Source organism: Jatropha curcas, chromosome 3 (assembly GCF_041381405.1).
Source record: "Jatropha curcas cultivar XTBG-Jc1 chromosome 3, XTBG_Jcur_1.0, whole genome shotgun sequence".
In the NCBI taxonomy this organism is placed as follows: Eukaryota; Viridiplantae; Streptophyta; class Magnoliopsida; order Malpighiales; family Euphorbiaceae; genus Jatropha; species Jatropha curcas.
Genome location: NC_143153.1, coordinates 30,455,133 through 30,472,867, shown reverse-complemented (window position 1 = coordinate 30,472,867; position 17,735 = coordinate 30,455,133). Strand labels below are relative to the sequence as shown.

Genomic DNA, 17,735 nt, shown 5'->3' with positions numbered 1-17,735 from the left:
AAGCAAAAAAAATGAGTAGGTCGGTGGTCGGTGGATAGATACCGTTAGGAATTGACTTTCCCTCCACGCAATAACGATTTATGTGGATAGACATTCTGGTCCTTCCAAAATTTCATCAATCTACTAGAAATTTCGGATAGTTTTGGAACTTTGCATTTATAAATGGCCCCATCAAGCCAACGCGCAGTGTGTACAATTTATTTGCAGTAGGGGCCGGCTTAATTTTATTGGACGTACATTATCCTTTTTAGGCAGATATTTATTTTATTTATTTATTAATGTTTATTTATTATTAATATGAGGTGCTATATATGTACCAAAAATATATATACATATATATACGAGGTGCTATATTTGAAGAAATAAAAATTTTCACCCTTATAGACTCAATTAAGTCAACGGCCATTTAAAAATTAATCATGACCGATTTAACAAGAATTTAAATGATTTTCGTCATAAATAAAATAACAAATTATAAAATGAGTTAAAATGAATTATGTAATAGGTTCACTCACTAATTTATTTATAATCTATTTTAATTAAATATGTCATGTATAACCTAATAAATTATTATAATATCGCCTTTAAAAAAAATTATAATATTAATAAATTGAATTTTTAATTTAAATATCAATTTTAATCGAATTGAAATAATAAAAATATAAATTTAATTTAACTTGAAATAATAAAAATTTATAGTATTTATTTTTAAGGGTGTTTTTTTTTTTTAAGCAAAGGAAAATACATTAACTTGAATCATCATACAATATTATATTAAGTCTACTGGATTTGACTTATGAAGGGGATGGTAACAGTAAACATGAAAAATATAACATTTAAAAGTTTTAATTTAATTCGTGAGATTTGAAAATGAGATTGAAAAAAGGTAAAATGGATGTTCAAATTTTGTTTTAAAAGAAAAAAAGTCCATTTTAATTTTATTTTTTAATAATTAAATTAAAATTTCTATTTTTTAACAATTGTGACACATATTTCATTGAAAAGGATTAAAATTTACTCTTCAAAAATACACATACCATTTTTTCAATATAAATTCAAGTTTCTCAAATTCAAAAATACTAAAAAGATGAATTATTTATGTTAATTCTCTTTTAAAAAATGCATGCAATTTTCAATTAAAACAATTTTCAATTTTCAATTTATTAATTAAACATTAATTAAATATTTATGACCCCATCATCCCCTTAGAATCAGCCGAAAGAAAAATTATAACTGAAGTTTATGAAATAAAAAAAAAAAAAATGCTTGTGTTGACTGCTATTATTTCATGTATGATTCAGCAATTATATATCAGTGGATGTAAGTGTAACAGCTATATATATATATATATATATATAATTATTCAAGTATATATATATAATTATTATTAATTAAAGATAATTTTAGCTAACAAGAGAACACCCGTGTAAAGAAAAATTTATTTTCAGCCCATAAATTAACTCGATAATATTTTTAATTTTAAGTAAAGAAATGTTAATAAATGAATTTAAAAATTTTGTAAAACAACTATGCAAGATACAAAAGGGCTGATATTTCTAAGTTAGCTTTTGTCTACACATCGTTATAAATAGAACCCATTTTGTAATTGTAATTTCCCATTGGAGAAGAGAATCATAAAGAACAATACAAGAAAAGAAAAGCAAGCTAAAGTGTGCCTTTTTTTTGAAAAAACAAAATAATTTTTTGGTATATGTTTTAAAGGTTTCTTTATTTTTTTTTTATTTATTTTTCTGTTTTGGGTTCATTAGATTGAAGGTCAAGTGACCTTTAGCTGTAAACTAGTTGGCAAATACAAATGGTTCCAAATGTTTAACAACACTTATCAAAAAACAAAAAGGGACCACTATTCAATATATACAAACAGAGTCTAATTTTATTTGGAAGCAAATCTTAAAATTATTGTGTATCAATGATTTAATTAATTAATTATTTATTAGTTTGGTAGAGAGAAAATTCTTAAAAGGGAAAGAGCCATCAAAACTTAAAATAATTCATAGTTTTTTTATATCATAAATATTTTTTTTCATTACTGAATTATTAGTTTAATGGCATGCATATACAAATGATTTATACATTCTTTAAAACCTTTTATTATTTGTTATCTAGTTGTTTGCAACAAGTTGAAAGATCAGTTTATGTATAAGGTATATATATTTAAATTAAAATTTCTTTTGATGTGACCTGAAATTAAAATATTTTTTGGTTAATGTTTCAATTGGCCATTTCTAATTTCAATTAACTTTATTAAACTGTAATAAAATGAGAAATACTGAAACAACAAATCAACTGAAACTTTTAATCATGTGTTACATCAAGTATGGAAATATTTGATTCTTCCACCAAACCTCCACCTTTTGAATAATGAATATATATAAGACATGCACACACTACTCAGTAAAAAAAGAAAAAAAGAAAAAGCGAATTTGACTTTGTAAAAAACAAAAACCAACACGACCATGATTATGAATATGTATTTTCACAAAAAAAAAAAAAAAGAAAAGAAAAGAAAAGGCTAGCAATTTCAAGTTGATTTCCTATTTTCCATTTTTATAATTTGTAATTATCTTATTTATAAGTCTGTGAAATAATTAGTAATGAGATGTGGACTGTTTAAATTGCAATAGTGGTGACAGATTATAAATGTTTTATTATAAAAAAATGAAGTAAATGGGTATTGTAGGTGAGGATGATGGGTGATATTGATATGGCACAATGCCTATTCATAGTAACGATAATAGAAAATCAACAATAATATTTGAATTAGAGAGTAAGAGATAGTCTTCTGAATACAACAATTTATAGAGATAATAAGCTATAAAATGATAAAGCTTTCATTTTCTCTTTAGTCTTTTAACCCTACTTTTTAGTTTGGAGAAAACAATGTTTATAGCCTATACTTCCTACAGATATGTCTTTTTTATTTTTATTTTTGTTCTTTTTGGTCTGTCTCTATATTTGGAGTTTTCTGTTTTTTCTTTGCGAGGGTTGTCCATTTTTTTGCTGGCCATTACTTAAACCTTGATTTGCAAGTGTAGATCTTTGATCAATAGAGTCTAATAGTGCGATATATTTCTCCATTAATGTTATTGATGCATAGTGACAGAAACTCATTTGTGTTCATCATATATTACAATTCTTAAAACAATAAGCCAATTATAGAAGATTCAAATGAGTTATTATTTTGACATCCAACTCAATTAACAGACTAGGTGCTACTATAAAGACTTAATATTTTTTATCAAGAACAACTCAAAGCAAGAAGATTTAATATCATATTTTTTAATTCTAATCTGATTATTCAGAAGAATATGAATTCTTTTATTTTGTAAAAGATCAGCGAACTTTATTAGTTACTAACAGTAATTTATATCTAGTCTCTTCGAATAAAAAAAAATAAACTTACCGAGCGAGAATCTCAAATTTTAAATGTATAATCAATAATATTAACTTAGCGTAACATATTTTGAAATGATAGGATAACCTCCATTGTTTTATTAATACCTAGTCTATCACATATATATTCTTTGTTTTTAATTTGTTTGGTTAATTGTTGTGACTAAGGAGAAGAAGTCAAAAAGATTTGTTAGGGGGAAGCCCTTGGTATCAACGCCTCTAAACAAGCATATCTTCCATATATTTTCTTGAATAAGATGTTTACTTACGCCGCCCGTCCAATGAGAGCTAAAAAAAACAAAAGTCAAGATTTAGGTGGAGACCAAGAACTAAGAATTAAAAAAAAAAAAAAAGAAAAAAAGAAAAAAACCAGTACACAGGCTTATTATTTGTGATTGCCTTTTACTAGGTTTGCGAGCACATTTATAGAAAAAAAATGATTTGACTATTGCATGGACAGAATTAGAATACAAAGAGGAAGAACAACTCAAAAGTCATACAATGAACTAGGAATTTCTACTGAGCTAAATTTCCATGGGCAAGTTCAATGACACTAATGGGTCAAATCCCACAATTGATATTTCACATAATTAAATTTTTTTTTTTTTTTTTTTTTTTTTAAGAATTGAAGGGAGTGAAGTTTGCCATGAATCATGAAAGTGATTTTACTTTACAAGGAAAAATTTTACCTTCGCAAATCTTAAATTCTTTAATGAGTAATTCTATTTAAAATGAGTTAAAAGTATGACATTGTTCATCACAAAATTCACGAAAATACAAACTCCATACATCCATTAAAATAAATACATAAATAAAGAAAAAGGCCGAGTTCCCGCTATTTTGAGTAACATATGCCTGATTATTTAATTTAGAATGAGTGAAAATATTATGACATAATCATGTCATCACTCAATTCACGATGAAAATTTCTACATTAGATTCATAGTTTTCAACTACTTATGTCAAGTCAGTTGGTAAAATATTCAACCGTTAATATCATAATAATACAAGAGTTCCCAACTGTAATAAATTATCATTCATCACTATCGTAGTGTATAGATAACGGTCGGTTTGTTGGTTGTTTAGTTACTTTTATCAAATACACGTTCTTTGAGATTTTTCAGCCACTACCGTAATTAATTTCTAATAAACGATATCTGTCTAAGAACATTTCAACTAAATAATTCACTAAAACAAGCTGAAATTTCCATCTCTGAAGTTGTTAGATGATTTAACAAATTCATATTTTATTACTTGTTTAAAAAAGAACAGAAATTTGATAGCATATTAACTAAATTACTCTTTTCATTGCCTTTTACACACTACATTAGGAAGAACATGATCTAAGCATATGAGTATGATGATGGCGGATAAGAACATACCGTTACTGTGGAGGTTTATTCGTGCTCTGTTCAACCTTCCAAGGTTCAAATTCAATGCTCTTTTAATCTGTTTTTGTTTCCTCAAACTCTTGCACTTCATTCTTCAAATGGCAAGCTCATCATTTGGCACTCAAGACCAACCGCTGCATTTCAGCTCCAGTCATTGCCTTAATCTCCAATCATCCTCCTCATGTTGTAGTATATTTCTATCATACCAGAACTGTAAGAAAGCAATATGTAGGAGAATACAATACAAACTTTCCATAGCATAAGGTGTTACAGCCAGGGACAGAATTTTGCAGAGAAACCACTCTTTGATTTTTATAAATGAAAAATTAAGAATTTATATGTTTGTCTAAACCACACTCTAAACATATTGAATTGTACAATAATACTACAATGTGCTCCAACTGTGCTGAAGGAAGAACCGCTTCACACTTCCATGTGATTACCTTGGCTTCCTCCGCATTCCCATCCGTGATTTTGCATATCTATATTTTCATTAAAGTAGAACATACTAGAAAGAATTTCGGGCTAAAAAACAGGGAAAAAAAACATTAATGAGTTTCAAAAAGGATACTCTAATCGCATGCCATCACCAGCTGGTGAAGAATAGAGAATTGTGCCTTGCAGATGATTTAGTGCTCCAGTTGAACAAGAAGTATCCTGCATAAAGATAGCAGCACTTTCACATGAGCGAAAGTAATCGAACACTTAAACTATGTAAAAGCAACTTCCCAATTGTCTTACTAATCACTTAACTGTTTATGTTCAAATAGACTTATACATTAAATAATACATTTTCAATCAAAAATTAGAAGTAAATTGCCAAACCAAACACCCTCTAGGGCTAGGGGGAAGGAGGTGGGATGCCTGAGAGAGTGATGTGCACAAAAAGCAAAGGTGAAAAGTGCAGTAGAACTTACAAAACTCAAGTACCTGGAAATCAACAAATGCAACTGGAGCCCCATAAGTGCTCTGCATCTTCAGTTTCAAAAACCCAGGGCATCTGACGTAAAATGACAAAAAGCAAAAAATGAATCAACAGAATATTGCACACCTAAAATACATCTTAAACGACCAAATACTGGATCCTTACCTTGAAAATACCTGAATTAGTTCTTGCTCCATACAATTGGGCCCCAAATTAGCCACAAAAAGTGTTGGACATGGGGGTGCTGAAGAATTACTCTGCAAGTGTTAAGAACTTGATTTATCAGAATTGTCCATATTCGGATCTGGAGAGATATAAATAGCTTCAAACTTTTGCAATAATTGTGCAATAATTGCAAAGGCGCAGTCCACCACCAGATAGAAATTCCAAGCATCATGCAATAAGTTAAAACAAAATGAGTGTCCCACATGTATGAATAGATGAGCGCCTATCAAATTTATCCAAGACATGATAAATATATGAAAACTCTCTAAAATAAGTGCAAAACAAAATAGGCTTAGGCATATACTTCATGTCAAATAAAGAACTTGCAACTATGATATAACTTTAGGACTTTGATTATTCACAAATTGATTACTAAGGTATGCCTTAATAATGCTTTGGAAAAAGAATATCAGGCTAATTCAGCAGCTTCTCATCCAAAGGATTACAAAGGTAAAATTTGATCCTTCAGAATTCCAAAACATTGAGAAACAAGGCAAGGGGAATTTTTCAAACAAAAAAAAAATAGAATTGTTCAAATAGTAAGTAAGAATCTATGTATAACATTTGTAGTAACTCATTAGAAGCAAAAACAAGGTTAGCAACTAGAGCACATGTAAAAATGGAAAATAGTGGAAGCAGTCTTACTGAATTTGCCCCTGTTGGCTCACTTGCAGCTCGGCTATCAAAGATCCCATGACTGCATGATTGAAGAAACAAAACAGTAACTACAAAAGCTTAAAAAGATAAAAGAAGGCTATAAAAGAGGCCAATACCATACTCCCACTAAAGGAAACAGCATTAACTGTTTTTACAAAGCCCTTGACCTTTCAGCCAGAAGTAATCAATACAAGTGAAAAAATGTGCCAATTGAGCTAGAAATAATCACTTCAAAATGAAGGTGTGCTCAAGTAGTGCAGGACCTTTGTGGAGATGTATAACCAATCATGTTGTAAGCAGAATTACTCATTCCAGGCAAGTGAACGCTGCCAAAACCTGCTAGTGCCCAAGCGTGCAAAACGTGCAATGTGAGCCTTCAGAAGAATGTGTCCTCCATGTGATTTAAGTAATTCATGTGTATTCCAAGATAATATAATTAACACACAACTAATATGAGTGGTGCAGAAATAATAATTGATGCGGCCCAAAAAAATAAATAGAAAGAAAGAAAGTTCCCATGGGGAACATCCATACAATCCCCGTAATTTTAGCAGTTATCTTACCGGAATCAAGACTGCCCCCTGGTGTTGCTGGAGAAGCTTTAACTCTCTTATCCAAACCAGACCATTCATCATCTAATAAGCAAAACCGGCAAGTAGATAGATGCAATTTCAAACAAGTTAAAATTAATAATAGAAGTACCAGAGAAATTAAAATCATGACAATAAGAAAGCAATAAACCTGATCTTGAGCGCTTAGATCTGGAATTAGATTTTGCAAGATCAATATATAGGGTTGACCCTTTCTCAAGGTCAAAAACCATCCCCTGCAATCAAGGTTCGGAACCAGGAGAAATCAGTATAGACTGTCGCATCAGATGCTCCGCATTAATACAGTTTATGTGCTTATCTGTTAGACCAGTTTTTACAAACTAGGTCACAGCTAGCAGACAAAATGAAGAATGAAAAAGAATACAGTTAACTAAGTAACATTTTACAAGAAAAATTAACCTTTGGAGTGCCTTGCCATACATATGAAAATTTCCCAATTTCTGATTCAATGTACCAGCCAATATTTGCTCAGGTTTTCAATGCATGACATACGTGCCTTACATATATAACAAATATAAATTGCATCTGAAAAGAACTCTTCAAACATATTTTCAGGAACAATCATGGGAAGCAGTTCTTACATTCAGAGCGTGCATAGCTGCAACAGCGGATGGCTGATCTATGAATGTAGCGAAGGCGAATGGCTGCCACAAAGCCAAAACCATGTCACAGTACAGAAAATCAACAGATAAAACAAATATGAGAGGTTCAATTCACTTATTTGAAGGTAAATTTTTCGAGCCCATAAAGAAATATGAGATCAGTATCAAATTCAATGATTGAACATTAGACATCCACGCTCTGCTATGAAATTGGGCAAGGAATGAAATTCTTTGAATAGCATTCCATTTTTTCATTTGGTTCACAAGACATATGATTTTTTTTTTTTTTTGATATTTTTCATTTGAATAACTTTAATTTATATTGAAATGATAAATATATATTTTTTAAGTATAATCCTTAACCTAACCAACCATGTCAGGAGCCTAATTGCAAGACAAGATATGGGACTTGTCTTGGATCACATTGGAAGTATGGGATTTCAATATGGGGTTTATATGAACTTGGGTTCTCCAACCTCAATGGCTAGCTTTTTAGGTGTGGTTCAATAATTTTATTAGCTATCAAAAAAATAATATAGGACCCTTAAACTTAGTCATTCAGTTTCATTCCCATTCCTATTACCAGGGAAACCAAACAGGCACTTGAAATTCTATGGATTACTGGAAATAATGAACTTCTATATCATATCACCCCATGCCAAAACAGCACAAGCACACAAGGTACATCTGTTTTTTAGCAGGACTAGAGTTTTGATCAATGCTAAACCAACACATTTACATATAACCAGATATTGAAATGCTTCTACAAAAGGATGCCAATGACCCATTTCATTATTCTAATTAGGAAGATCGACAAGCAAATATGCAATTGGAAACTCTGGCTTTATTTTTGTTTAGACTAGAGCATATAAGCTAATTAACGATCTTACTCATGCTAACCAAAGGTAGCCAATGATTAAAGCATAGTCATCCATTGTCAATTCCAAACCTAAATTCGAAAAGACCATTTCATACGTAAACAATATACAAGAAAGAAGAGTACCTGCGACGTCTGCGTGGGGCTACGGAGATGAGAGGATTCATAACCGGGGAACTCACGGAAGAGATTGTAGATTTCGCGAGGCTTGACGTCATCCGGTAGACCAGCCACGAAAAGCGTACGGACAGGGTCGTGTGGCGCGTGCGGAGCATAGGAGGGAGGGTATGAGGTAAAAGGCGGCGGTGGCTGTGCCTGAGGGATATATGGCGGTGGCGGCGGTGGAAGAACCACAGGAGGAGCAGCCGGTGGTGGAGGATGTTGGTAGTAGGTCGGATAGTGACCCGGAGGTGGTGGCGGTGGCGGTGGGGGTGGCGGCGGGTAATATGCAGCGGCCATGCTTTCGTCCATTGGAACTAGACCGTAGTAGAGCCCTAATATTCGGGTTTCTCTTTTCTACATTTTTAGTCGTAAGATTGGGCCGTGGAAGTGGTAGGCCCATTTCATGGTCTTCACACCTCTTTCCATTGGCCAACCCCTTAACCTGACTTTTTAAATTTTACTTGTCCCAATGAAAGAAAAAAAAGAAAAAGAAAAATTACTCCTTCCCTCTTGAAATTATGGCAGAACAACACACAAATCAATGTCAATTGTTATAAAAATATATTAATTTTAATTTTTTTCCTTTTTTTTATTAAAGTAGATAAATAGACAATTAGTTTGAGTTATTCTAATATAATATATCTTATGATAAAAAGAGTAATAACAATGACAATGAAAACATTATTAAAAAAAAAGGAAAACTTATCTGTATTAGCTTTATTATTGTTTAATATAATATATTTAAAATTTTATTAATAGCTTCAATATCAATAATAAAGGGAGGACAAAACTCCTTTTCTTGAAGGCGACTATTATAACTAGAATAGGTGATGACTGATCCAATAAGATATTAGCTTTGCTATTAGATAAAATAACAAAAAAATAATAATAACAAGATGGCAATATAGTCGATAAATATTTAAAAATATTATTATTATTATTATTATTATTGTTATTTAACCAATTTAATATCTTGAAGCCAAGCCAGGACTCTGAAGGAAAATCAGAAACATTTCAATCGCATCTCAAATTATGCAAATTTATTGCTATTGCTACTACATTTTCTTTCTTTTTGGTACAATAATATTGACGAGTCCTTCAACCCACCACCACCTTTCAGGGATTATCACAAAAAACTTTGGCATCATAATGTTTATTATGCCTACGGTTTCATTTGTTCTAAAAAAATAAAATTATATTAAGAGCATTCACAAAATTAGTCCACGAAAAATATTTAAAAAAAAAACAAATTATTATTAGAACTCGTGCTTGGATCAAGAAAAATTATTCACATGCCACTTCTCAAAATTTTTTTTTCCCATGTGAATGGAAAGGAACAGCAGACTTGACATTCATGAATTGGAAGAAAATCAGGCCCACATTATTAAACCACTATCGAAGGACAAACAAGGTTATATGTAATTTAAATTGTCAGCAATAGAAATCTTGGATTTTTCTCATATACTACTAGCTGCTCATCCAACATTGATTTGTTGGACCACCGAAATTGGAATATACACAGACGACAAGAGGAGAGGCACAGCATTAAGAAAACTGTACTGCACAAGCTAGCTCCAACTCCAACCAACTTCTAATTCCATGGATGAGCCCAATGCAAACTCACAGATTATCAATTTAATATAATATCCAATCACAAAAGGAACTGCAACAGTTCTATGTTAGATTTTTAACCAATATAAGTTATAATCACGAATGAGTAACACTGGCTGACTGGTATACTATAACAATATCAACAAAAGTTAAACTGTAGAGCTGAAATGCCAGTTCAACCATGCAGTCAGTCACACATAAAGGCCACTCAAAATTACCAAGTGCAAATAATTTCAGAGAAAGCTAGTTTAATAGTACACAGTTGCACAGGCAACCCAACAGCTACCAAGAACCAGCAGTTCCTAGAGATGGTAGTTTTCACATTACACAAGAGGAGGGTATTGCTTAGCTTGCTGTCGCACCCTTTTCTTGTACTCTGCACCATCCTGCATTTAACCAAGTTCATGTCCATTAGAAAAATGAAAATAATAACGCAGCAGCAAAATAAATCTATCCTAAGTCCCATCTTCGAACAACCAACTTTCTTAAACAAAACTCAAGGAGAAAGATCGGCCTCTCTCCATAATGTATTCCAAGTATTCATATGCATATAATGTTATGAAGCTGTAGGTTTTTCAACATCTAAATACCAAACAGAAAACAAAAGAAGTGATATTTGCTATCCAGATTATAACCGACAAGGATGAAGGTTATTTTGACAGTGTTTAGAATGAAGGAATTCCTGCAAAGGAACTTCGACAAATGTATGTTTGTTTGCTCATACTACATCAGTACAGTTACAAAACCACTGCCATTTTCAAACTAAGAACTGCATTGTTGATATTCAAGTCTTTAGCTTATAAGAAAATAATGACCCCCACCCCTGGGAAAAGGGGGACTGCAAAAAGAACAGAATGAGATGAATGGAGCCTAAACTGCACACTGGCCCTTCCAAAAATTACTCAATTTACATAGAGGTCCACATACCTGAATGAAGAGATGATAACCTTCAGTTTGTGCAGGGTCAGCTGGATTTGGCTGGTCCAGCAGGTCTTGGATACCCACAAGAATTTGCTTCACTGTGATGGCTGGTCTCCACCCCTACAAAAACCACAAGCATACTGATCATCCGGGCAACAAAGAAACCCTACAATAGCATTCAGAAAAATTTCCTTAAAACCAACATGTGATAGAATACTCACACTATCCTCATTAAGGATTGAGAGACAAACAGTTCCAGATGGGTAGACATTAGGATGGAAGAACCCCTGAGGGAATTTACACTTTGGCGGCTTGCTAGGATAATCTTCACTAAAGTGGAGTGTAAGTGGAAAGTAACCACCCTCCCAATCAGTCTACAATATGATAAAAGTTGGTTAATCCATCCAATTTGATAAAAAATATATAATATATTGCAGATAAAGATACACCCAATTTTTTTTATCCTCATAATACCCATTTACTAATTACATTATACCTCTAAGAAGAAATCATCAAACTACCATGCGATACAAACTAAACATGCCGTGAAGTCTAATGACTCATTAGAAATGTACCTGGAAGAAAGAAAGAGGGAAGGAATACAATGGCTAGTCCAACGCAGTACATTACCTTTATAATGTCAGGAGTTGAGAAGACTAAACAAAATATAAAATAAAGAGAAAGAGAGATGGATGAGAGAGAGACAATGAACTAGAGAGAGAGAGAGGGAGAGAGACAGAAGTACAAAATAAAATCATGATAAAGACTATTTTACTAAGTCAAACTTCTCCTAAACCTAAAATTTATGGCCAAAGAGTAAAATGAGTACCGAATCAGTGAGTACAGTGCCAAGAGGTATAACCTCTGTTAGTTATTATTGTTGTGATTTTAGGTTAGGCAAAATGACAAATACAACTTCTTGTCTTTGCAAAAATTGACGAGTTGTACTGTATCAGAGACACAATAATACCAAAATAAGCCAGCAATGAAATAGAGAGGGGGAATATTAAAGAAGAGATTCAATAAACCTATCACACAATGCTGATGACTCAGAAAGCACTACTGAATTTTCAGCAAATATCTGATTTTACAACTTTTGGAGACATCCATTTTTCTAAGAGAAATAGAGGAACAATTACCACCCAAAATGTATGATGTGAGAAAAACTGAAAGTTGTAGCCATTATCCATGGCACTACCATCAAAGTAAATCCATGTAACCGTGAAAGGCAGAAGCAACATGATGAAAATCTAATTTAACCACTCCCACATCCACCACTGTCCCCAAATACAAATAGAGACACATCTCACTACCAAGATAAAAAAATTTCAAAGAACCCAATTTAATTGTTAATAAAGTGGAAAATTAAGAAAGAGAGAGAGAGAGAGAGAGAGAAAGGGGAAGCAACAGTAATACATTTTAAAAATTAAGTTAAATTTGAGAAAATAATATTTCAAATTGAAGGGAGGAAAATTGTATACTCAAGACATGCAAGAGAAGGCGGGAACCCTAAGTTGACAATAATGGAGGAAATGAAGCATATAACTAATGCTGGCTACATTGGAATTAAAGCTGAATTGACTTGAGTTGGGCATGGTACACTTAATATGACAACAGAGAACAAATTATTACTTGGAATGCCCAAATTAACCAATAAAAAAATCGAAGGAGAATATTAACCAACAATATTAGGAAAGAAATCAATTATCAAGGAACAAATTCCTTCGACTTTTGCTCCAAGTATAGAGACATTCTAAAGTAGGCATTTAACCTCAAAAGAAGTTCACACGTGATTGAAGTGCAGAACTTTATAAAATTAAACTGATATCCACCCATATTAACTAAAATGAGAACGTGAGGGGTATAATTGTTCTACTTCTTGAGTTAAATACTCAAAAAACAACAAAAACCCACTGTAATATTTGATTATAGTGACGAAAGACTAAAAATAATAATAGTTATAATATTCAACAGTTATCAGCACTATCAAGCAACTGACAAAATTGCAGTAATATCATCCAGTTCCATTTATTTACGCCCTTAAACAGATTAATCATATCCTATGACGTTATCTCACCCACCAAAGTCAAACAAAACACTCAAACTAAGGGAGCTCACATTAACAATCAAATTGATCATCTCATCAATCAAAACACACAGGTAAAATTGGAGTACAATTTAGAACAAAGATTTAGACGCAAGTCTTACACCAGCTTTTCCAGGGATAGTGCAATGCCACACCATCAAATTCACCGTCCCATCTGGAAGAGTCTCCGGCTTCGCCACAAAACCCTAAACCAACCAAAATTAGAAATCGAAAACAAAATAAAAATTAGCAACCACTATCAAAAAAGGAAAAGAAGGGAGAAAACACCTCCCAAGACAAAAACATAAATAGGATGAAACGACAGAAAAGGGTTAAGAAAAGGAAAAGCCCGAAACATCTGAAGGTTTGTACAAACATGGGGATGGTTTTTGCGCCAAGCCTTTCTCTCCTCGGCAAGACGACCACGCGCAACCCCTCCAGACATTGCTCTATCTGTATTGTTCTCTCTGCAATTTTTACGGTGCTTCTTCTCCCTATAAATTTCTCGTGCTCTTCAACGACGCTTGGGTTTTTTTATAAAGTAGCAGAGAAGAAAAGAGAATGAAATTGCAGTCATCGACTACTGCGCTTTTTTGTCCTTTTTATTCCAAAATTGCCCTTCTCTCTGTAAAGCTTTTGCCAGGTCAGAACGCACGGTCCAGATTTGATCTAGGGTGCAATGGGCATATTTTTAAATTGTTAGTATTATGTAAAAAAAAATACCTAAAATAAACAAAAAGTCAAAGAATTTTATGATTGGCGTGAGATCCACGCCACTGCGTATCCCTCCCGTGAAGAATTTCTCCTTGTGGGCGTATCAAAGAGGAAGCGATAAGCATGCAAAAGTCACTGTATTCAATAGGGATAACCGGTTTATTGCACCGCTGGCTCCGGTTCAATCAACCCGATTCGAAAATTTTAAAATATTAAATCTACTAATTTCGATTCAATTTCAGTTTCGGCGGATTCTTACGCGTTTCATCAGAACCCATGGTTCAAGCTATACGCCAATTATATTTTTGAAAAATTAATGGTAATTTTGTTATAGAATTATGCATTTTTTCCAAAGTAAAGTGAATTTTAAAACATTAATAAATTTATTTTAGATAATTTTATAGAACGCTTATATTTATGTTTGAGAAATAAAATTCATTAGATAAACATAAATTGAGTAAATAGTATATAATGAGCAGTAGCGGATCAGACCAAATAGTTTGGGAGTCAAAAAATAATTTTATCTACTTATGAGTGATAAAATAGAATATTTTTTTCAAAAAATTTTCACATTAAAAATTAAAATTTTTTTATCTTAAGGGTAGCCACGGCCTTTTTAGTCAGCCCGCATCCGCTGCTAATAATGAGGAATGTGAACCAACCAAAATAGTTTGAATGATTTAATATTAAAGATAAACTCAACTTATTATGAGCTCAAATTCAATTGATTTTGATTAATTGCTCTTATGCCTTAGATTCTTAACACGGTATTAGAGCCCGTAACCGAACCTACTGGCATAAGATTCTTAACACGGTATTAGAGCCCGTAACTGAACCTACGCGAACAAAGTTCACTTTATCACTAAATTAAATATTAAAAACAACGAAAAGAATGAATTATATTTTCAAATTTACAAATAGCTAAAGAAACTATAAAGGGGAACAAAGCCCAATACAATATTTATAGCCCAAATGTAATGGACTGTAAAAAGAGTGGCACTATGATCCATGCAGCTCTAAATAGAAGATCAACAAGCCCATTATAGATGCTGTTTTGTAAAGTTCTATTCACAAGCCCAGATTTATCAGGCCTGGCTACATTCCTAACTTGCCGAAGTGAATGAATTCATGTCACTAACTACTAGGATTCCTAAATGAAATGTTTATTGCTTCCTCTTATTTCAATTAGTATTATTATTTCAAATTTTCAGCTTGAACCATCATTACTGCTTTCCAGCTTTTCTCTATAATAATAACAATAAACCTTAAAGTAACGAAAAAAAAGGTTACTTTTTTCACATATGTAATTGATTGTACATGATAATTCTTTTGTAATAGATATCCTCTTTTTGTTTAAATTAGGGTATAAAAATGAACCTTCCATCATATGCAAAATCCAAAATCTATGTTAGTGTCTTAATTCAATCATTATTTAGCCAAAGACCCACCAAACGAAGATAAGCATTCATTAATTAGGAGTTGTGATTTGATGATTTTGGACTAATTACTCCGTTGTAGTCAGAGATTGCCATTCTAATGAGTCCATGTTCATGGTAACCTTCCATCATAAGCAAAATCCAAAATCTATATTGGTGTATTAATTTAATCATTGTTTAGCCAAAAACCCACTAGCTAAGGATAAGGATTCATCAATTAGGGTTCCGATTTGATGATTTTGGACTAATTACTACATTGCTAATCATGTTCACAACACGAAAGAGTCGAAATGCATAAATTCATTACAGTAATGAGTACTTTTTATAATAAATCTTATGGCAATCTAAATTTTTACTATTTTAACTCGTTAAACACTTCAATTTGTAAAAATAAATTGCACTTATTAAATACTTAAACATGTAAAATTATTCTATTATATACTCTTACTTATAAAAATATATGGATTGAACACTTATAGATAGTTAAAAGATAAAAAAATTATTGTTTTACTAATTCCACCTCAAAATAATATTTTAAAATTAAAAATAAAAAATTAACTTATTTATTAATAAATTCAGAAAAAACTTAACAGTCGCACCTCTTTTGAGATCTTAAACCAATATTTTTTTTTCCCATTATTAAATTTACAAGTAAAACTTTATTGATATTTGTTACTTTCTTAAAAATTTAACCCTATGGTTGTATGTTGTAGTTGAACACATTACACATGTACCCAATAATTACAAGCTATTTTGGGTTTAAAGCAAAAAGAAAATGTGCAGAGCGAAAAGCTATTTTCAGTGTTTCAAGGCATACTATGATGATATATTTGCAGGATTGCACATGCATGGAGCTATTTTGAAACTTGAAAGCTCTAAGCTGTAAAGAAGATTAAAAAAAAAAAAAAAAAAAAAAAAAGCCTATAAAAGCTCTAAGCCATATAAAGTTTAGTGCCATTGCACTTAATGTCCAAAGCCAAAAACTTTGATTGAGAACTAAAAGTAAGCCACAGTACATAATGATTGAGAATTGTAATATATTTCCTATAAATTTTATGTACTATGGGATATATACTTTCAATGGATACAATATTAATTTAATATATTAACTGATTATTATTATGTTAATTTTTTCTTAATTTAATAGAGGCTAAATAAATCGAAATAACATTACGGACAATTCTTACATTTTTATATTTATCATAGAAAGTGAAAAATATTAAGTAAATCGTATATGTTTAATATATTAATCTCGCTGTTTCAAAATATAAAATCATGTTTTGTAAATTGTCTCAAAATATAAGTTGTTTTAAGTATTTTAAAGAGTAATGAATAATGTTGTTTCAATATTACCCTTATTTATATTAAATACAATAACTATTTTCACAAATAACTTTTGATTTTGAGATAAATAATAATTTAATTAAAATACTATTGTTTTTTTTATAATTAAAAAAATTAAATATTTTCTTAATTCTCATGCATAAAGCTTAAATCACTTATATTTTATAACAGAAGAAGTATAAAAATATGATTATTTAAATTCTTAAATCACTTATATTTGAGGACAAAAGAAGAATGAAAATATGATTATTGAAGTTGTTATGGTGCATGAGAAGTAGGATTATCTCTTTGGATTCGGAGACTAGCTTTTGGTATTGTATTAGATAAGATGATTAGTGTGCGGAAAACAACCAATAAAGGATTCATAGGAATTTGAGAGATCAGATCGGACCAAAAGGGAGGAGCACGTGAAGAAAAGAACCGCGCAGGAATAAATACCATCTCTCCCTCCAAAATCCAAACCCAATCCTCGGTGGAAAACATAAGATAAGAACAGCTATAAACGACTTATTTATTATTATTATTATTATTATTAATTGTGAGATTTTAAAGTTTTCGAGAGATCTATCGTACTTTTAAACTAAAAATCAGTACTAACTTTTTTTAAAATATATTCTATTAATGATAATATTAAAAATTATAAATACTAATATAGATTAGACATACAACTTTACTGTTAGTAGCTAATAGAGTTCATTGATCTTTTAACGAAACAAAACAATTCATATTCTTTTGAGTAATAAAACTAAAATTAAAAAA

General features: G+C 31.3%; 2 protein-coding genes across 4 annotated transcripts; both read right to left on the bottom strand.

Annotated features, from left to right (window-relative positions):
* Positions 1-5,090: 5,090 nt before the first annotated feature.
* Positions 5,091-9,188, bottom strand: LOC105639747 (RNA-binding (RRM/RBD/RNP motifs) family protein). 3 transcript variants are annotated; one of them, XM_089719778.1, is made up of 10 exons: positions 8,829-9,188; positions 7,805-7,867; positions 7,354-7,438; positions 7,176-7,247; positions 6,876-6,951; positions 6,601-6,652; positions 5,896-5,987; positions 5,736-5,805; positions 5,377-5,462; positions 5,091-5,287 (listed from the first exon to the last, which is right to left on the bottom strand). In XM_089719778.1, exons 1-10 carry the CDS (start codon positions 9,171-9,173, stop codon positions 5,245-5,247), a joined length of 984 nt encoding a protein of 327 aa, XP_089575904.1. In that variant the 5' UTR covers positions 9,174-9,188; the 3' UTR covers positions 5,091-5,244. The 3 variants fall into 3 exon arrangements, 2 of the variants coding, with proteins under 2 accessions (XP_089575904.1, XP_089575905.1); XM_089719779.1 differs by having other exon boundaries at positions 6,876-6,948; XR_016320228.1 differs by having other exon boundaries at positions 5,241-5,287; positions 5,723-5,805.
* A 1,280-nt stretch (positions 9,189-10,468) lies between these two features.
* On the bottom strand, positions 10,469-14,048 carry SCE1 (sumo conjugation enzyme 1). The gene is made up of 5 exons (XM_012223894.3): positions 13,859-14,048; positions 13,605-13,688; positions 11,618-11,770; positions 11,403-11,516; positions 10,469-10,861 (listed from the first exon to the last, which is right to left on the bottom strand). The coding sequence occupies exons 1-5, from the start codon at positions 13,925-13,927 to the stop codon at positions 10,799-10,801; spliced, it is 483 nt and encodes a 160-aa protein (XP_012079284.1). The 5' UTR covers positions 13,928-14,048; the 3' UTR covers positions 10,469-10,798.
* Positions 14,049-17,735: the final 3,687 nt, after the last annotated feature.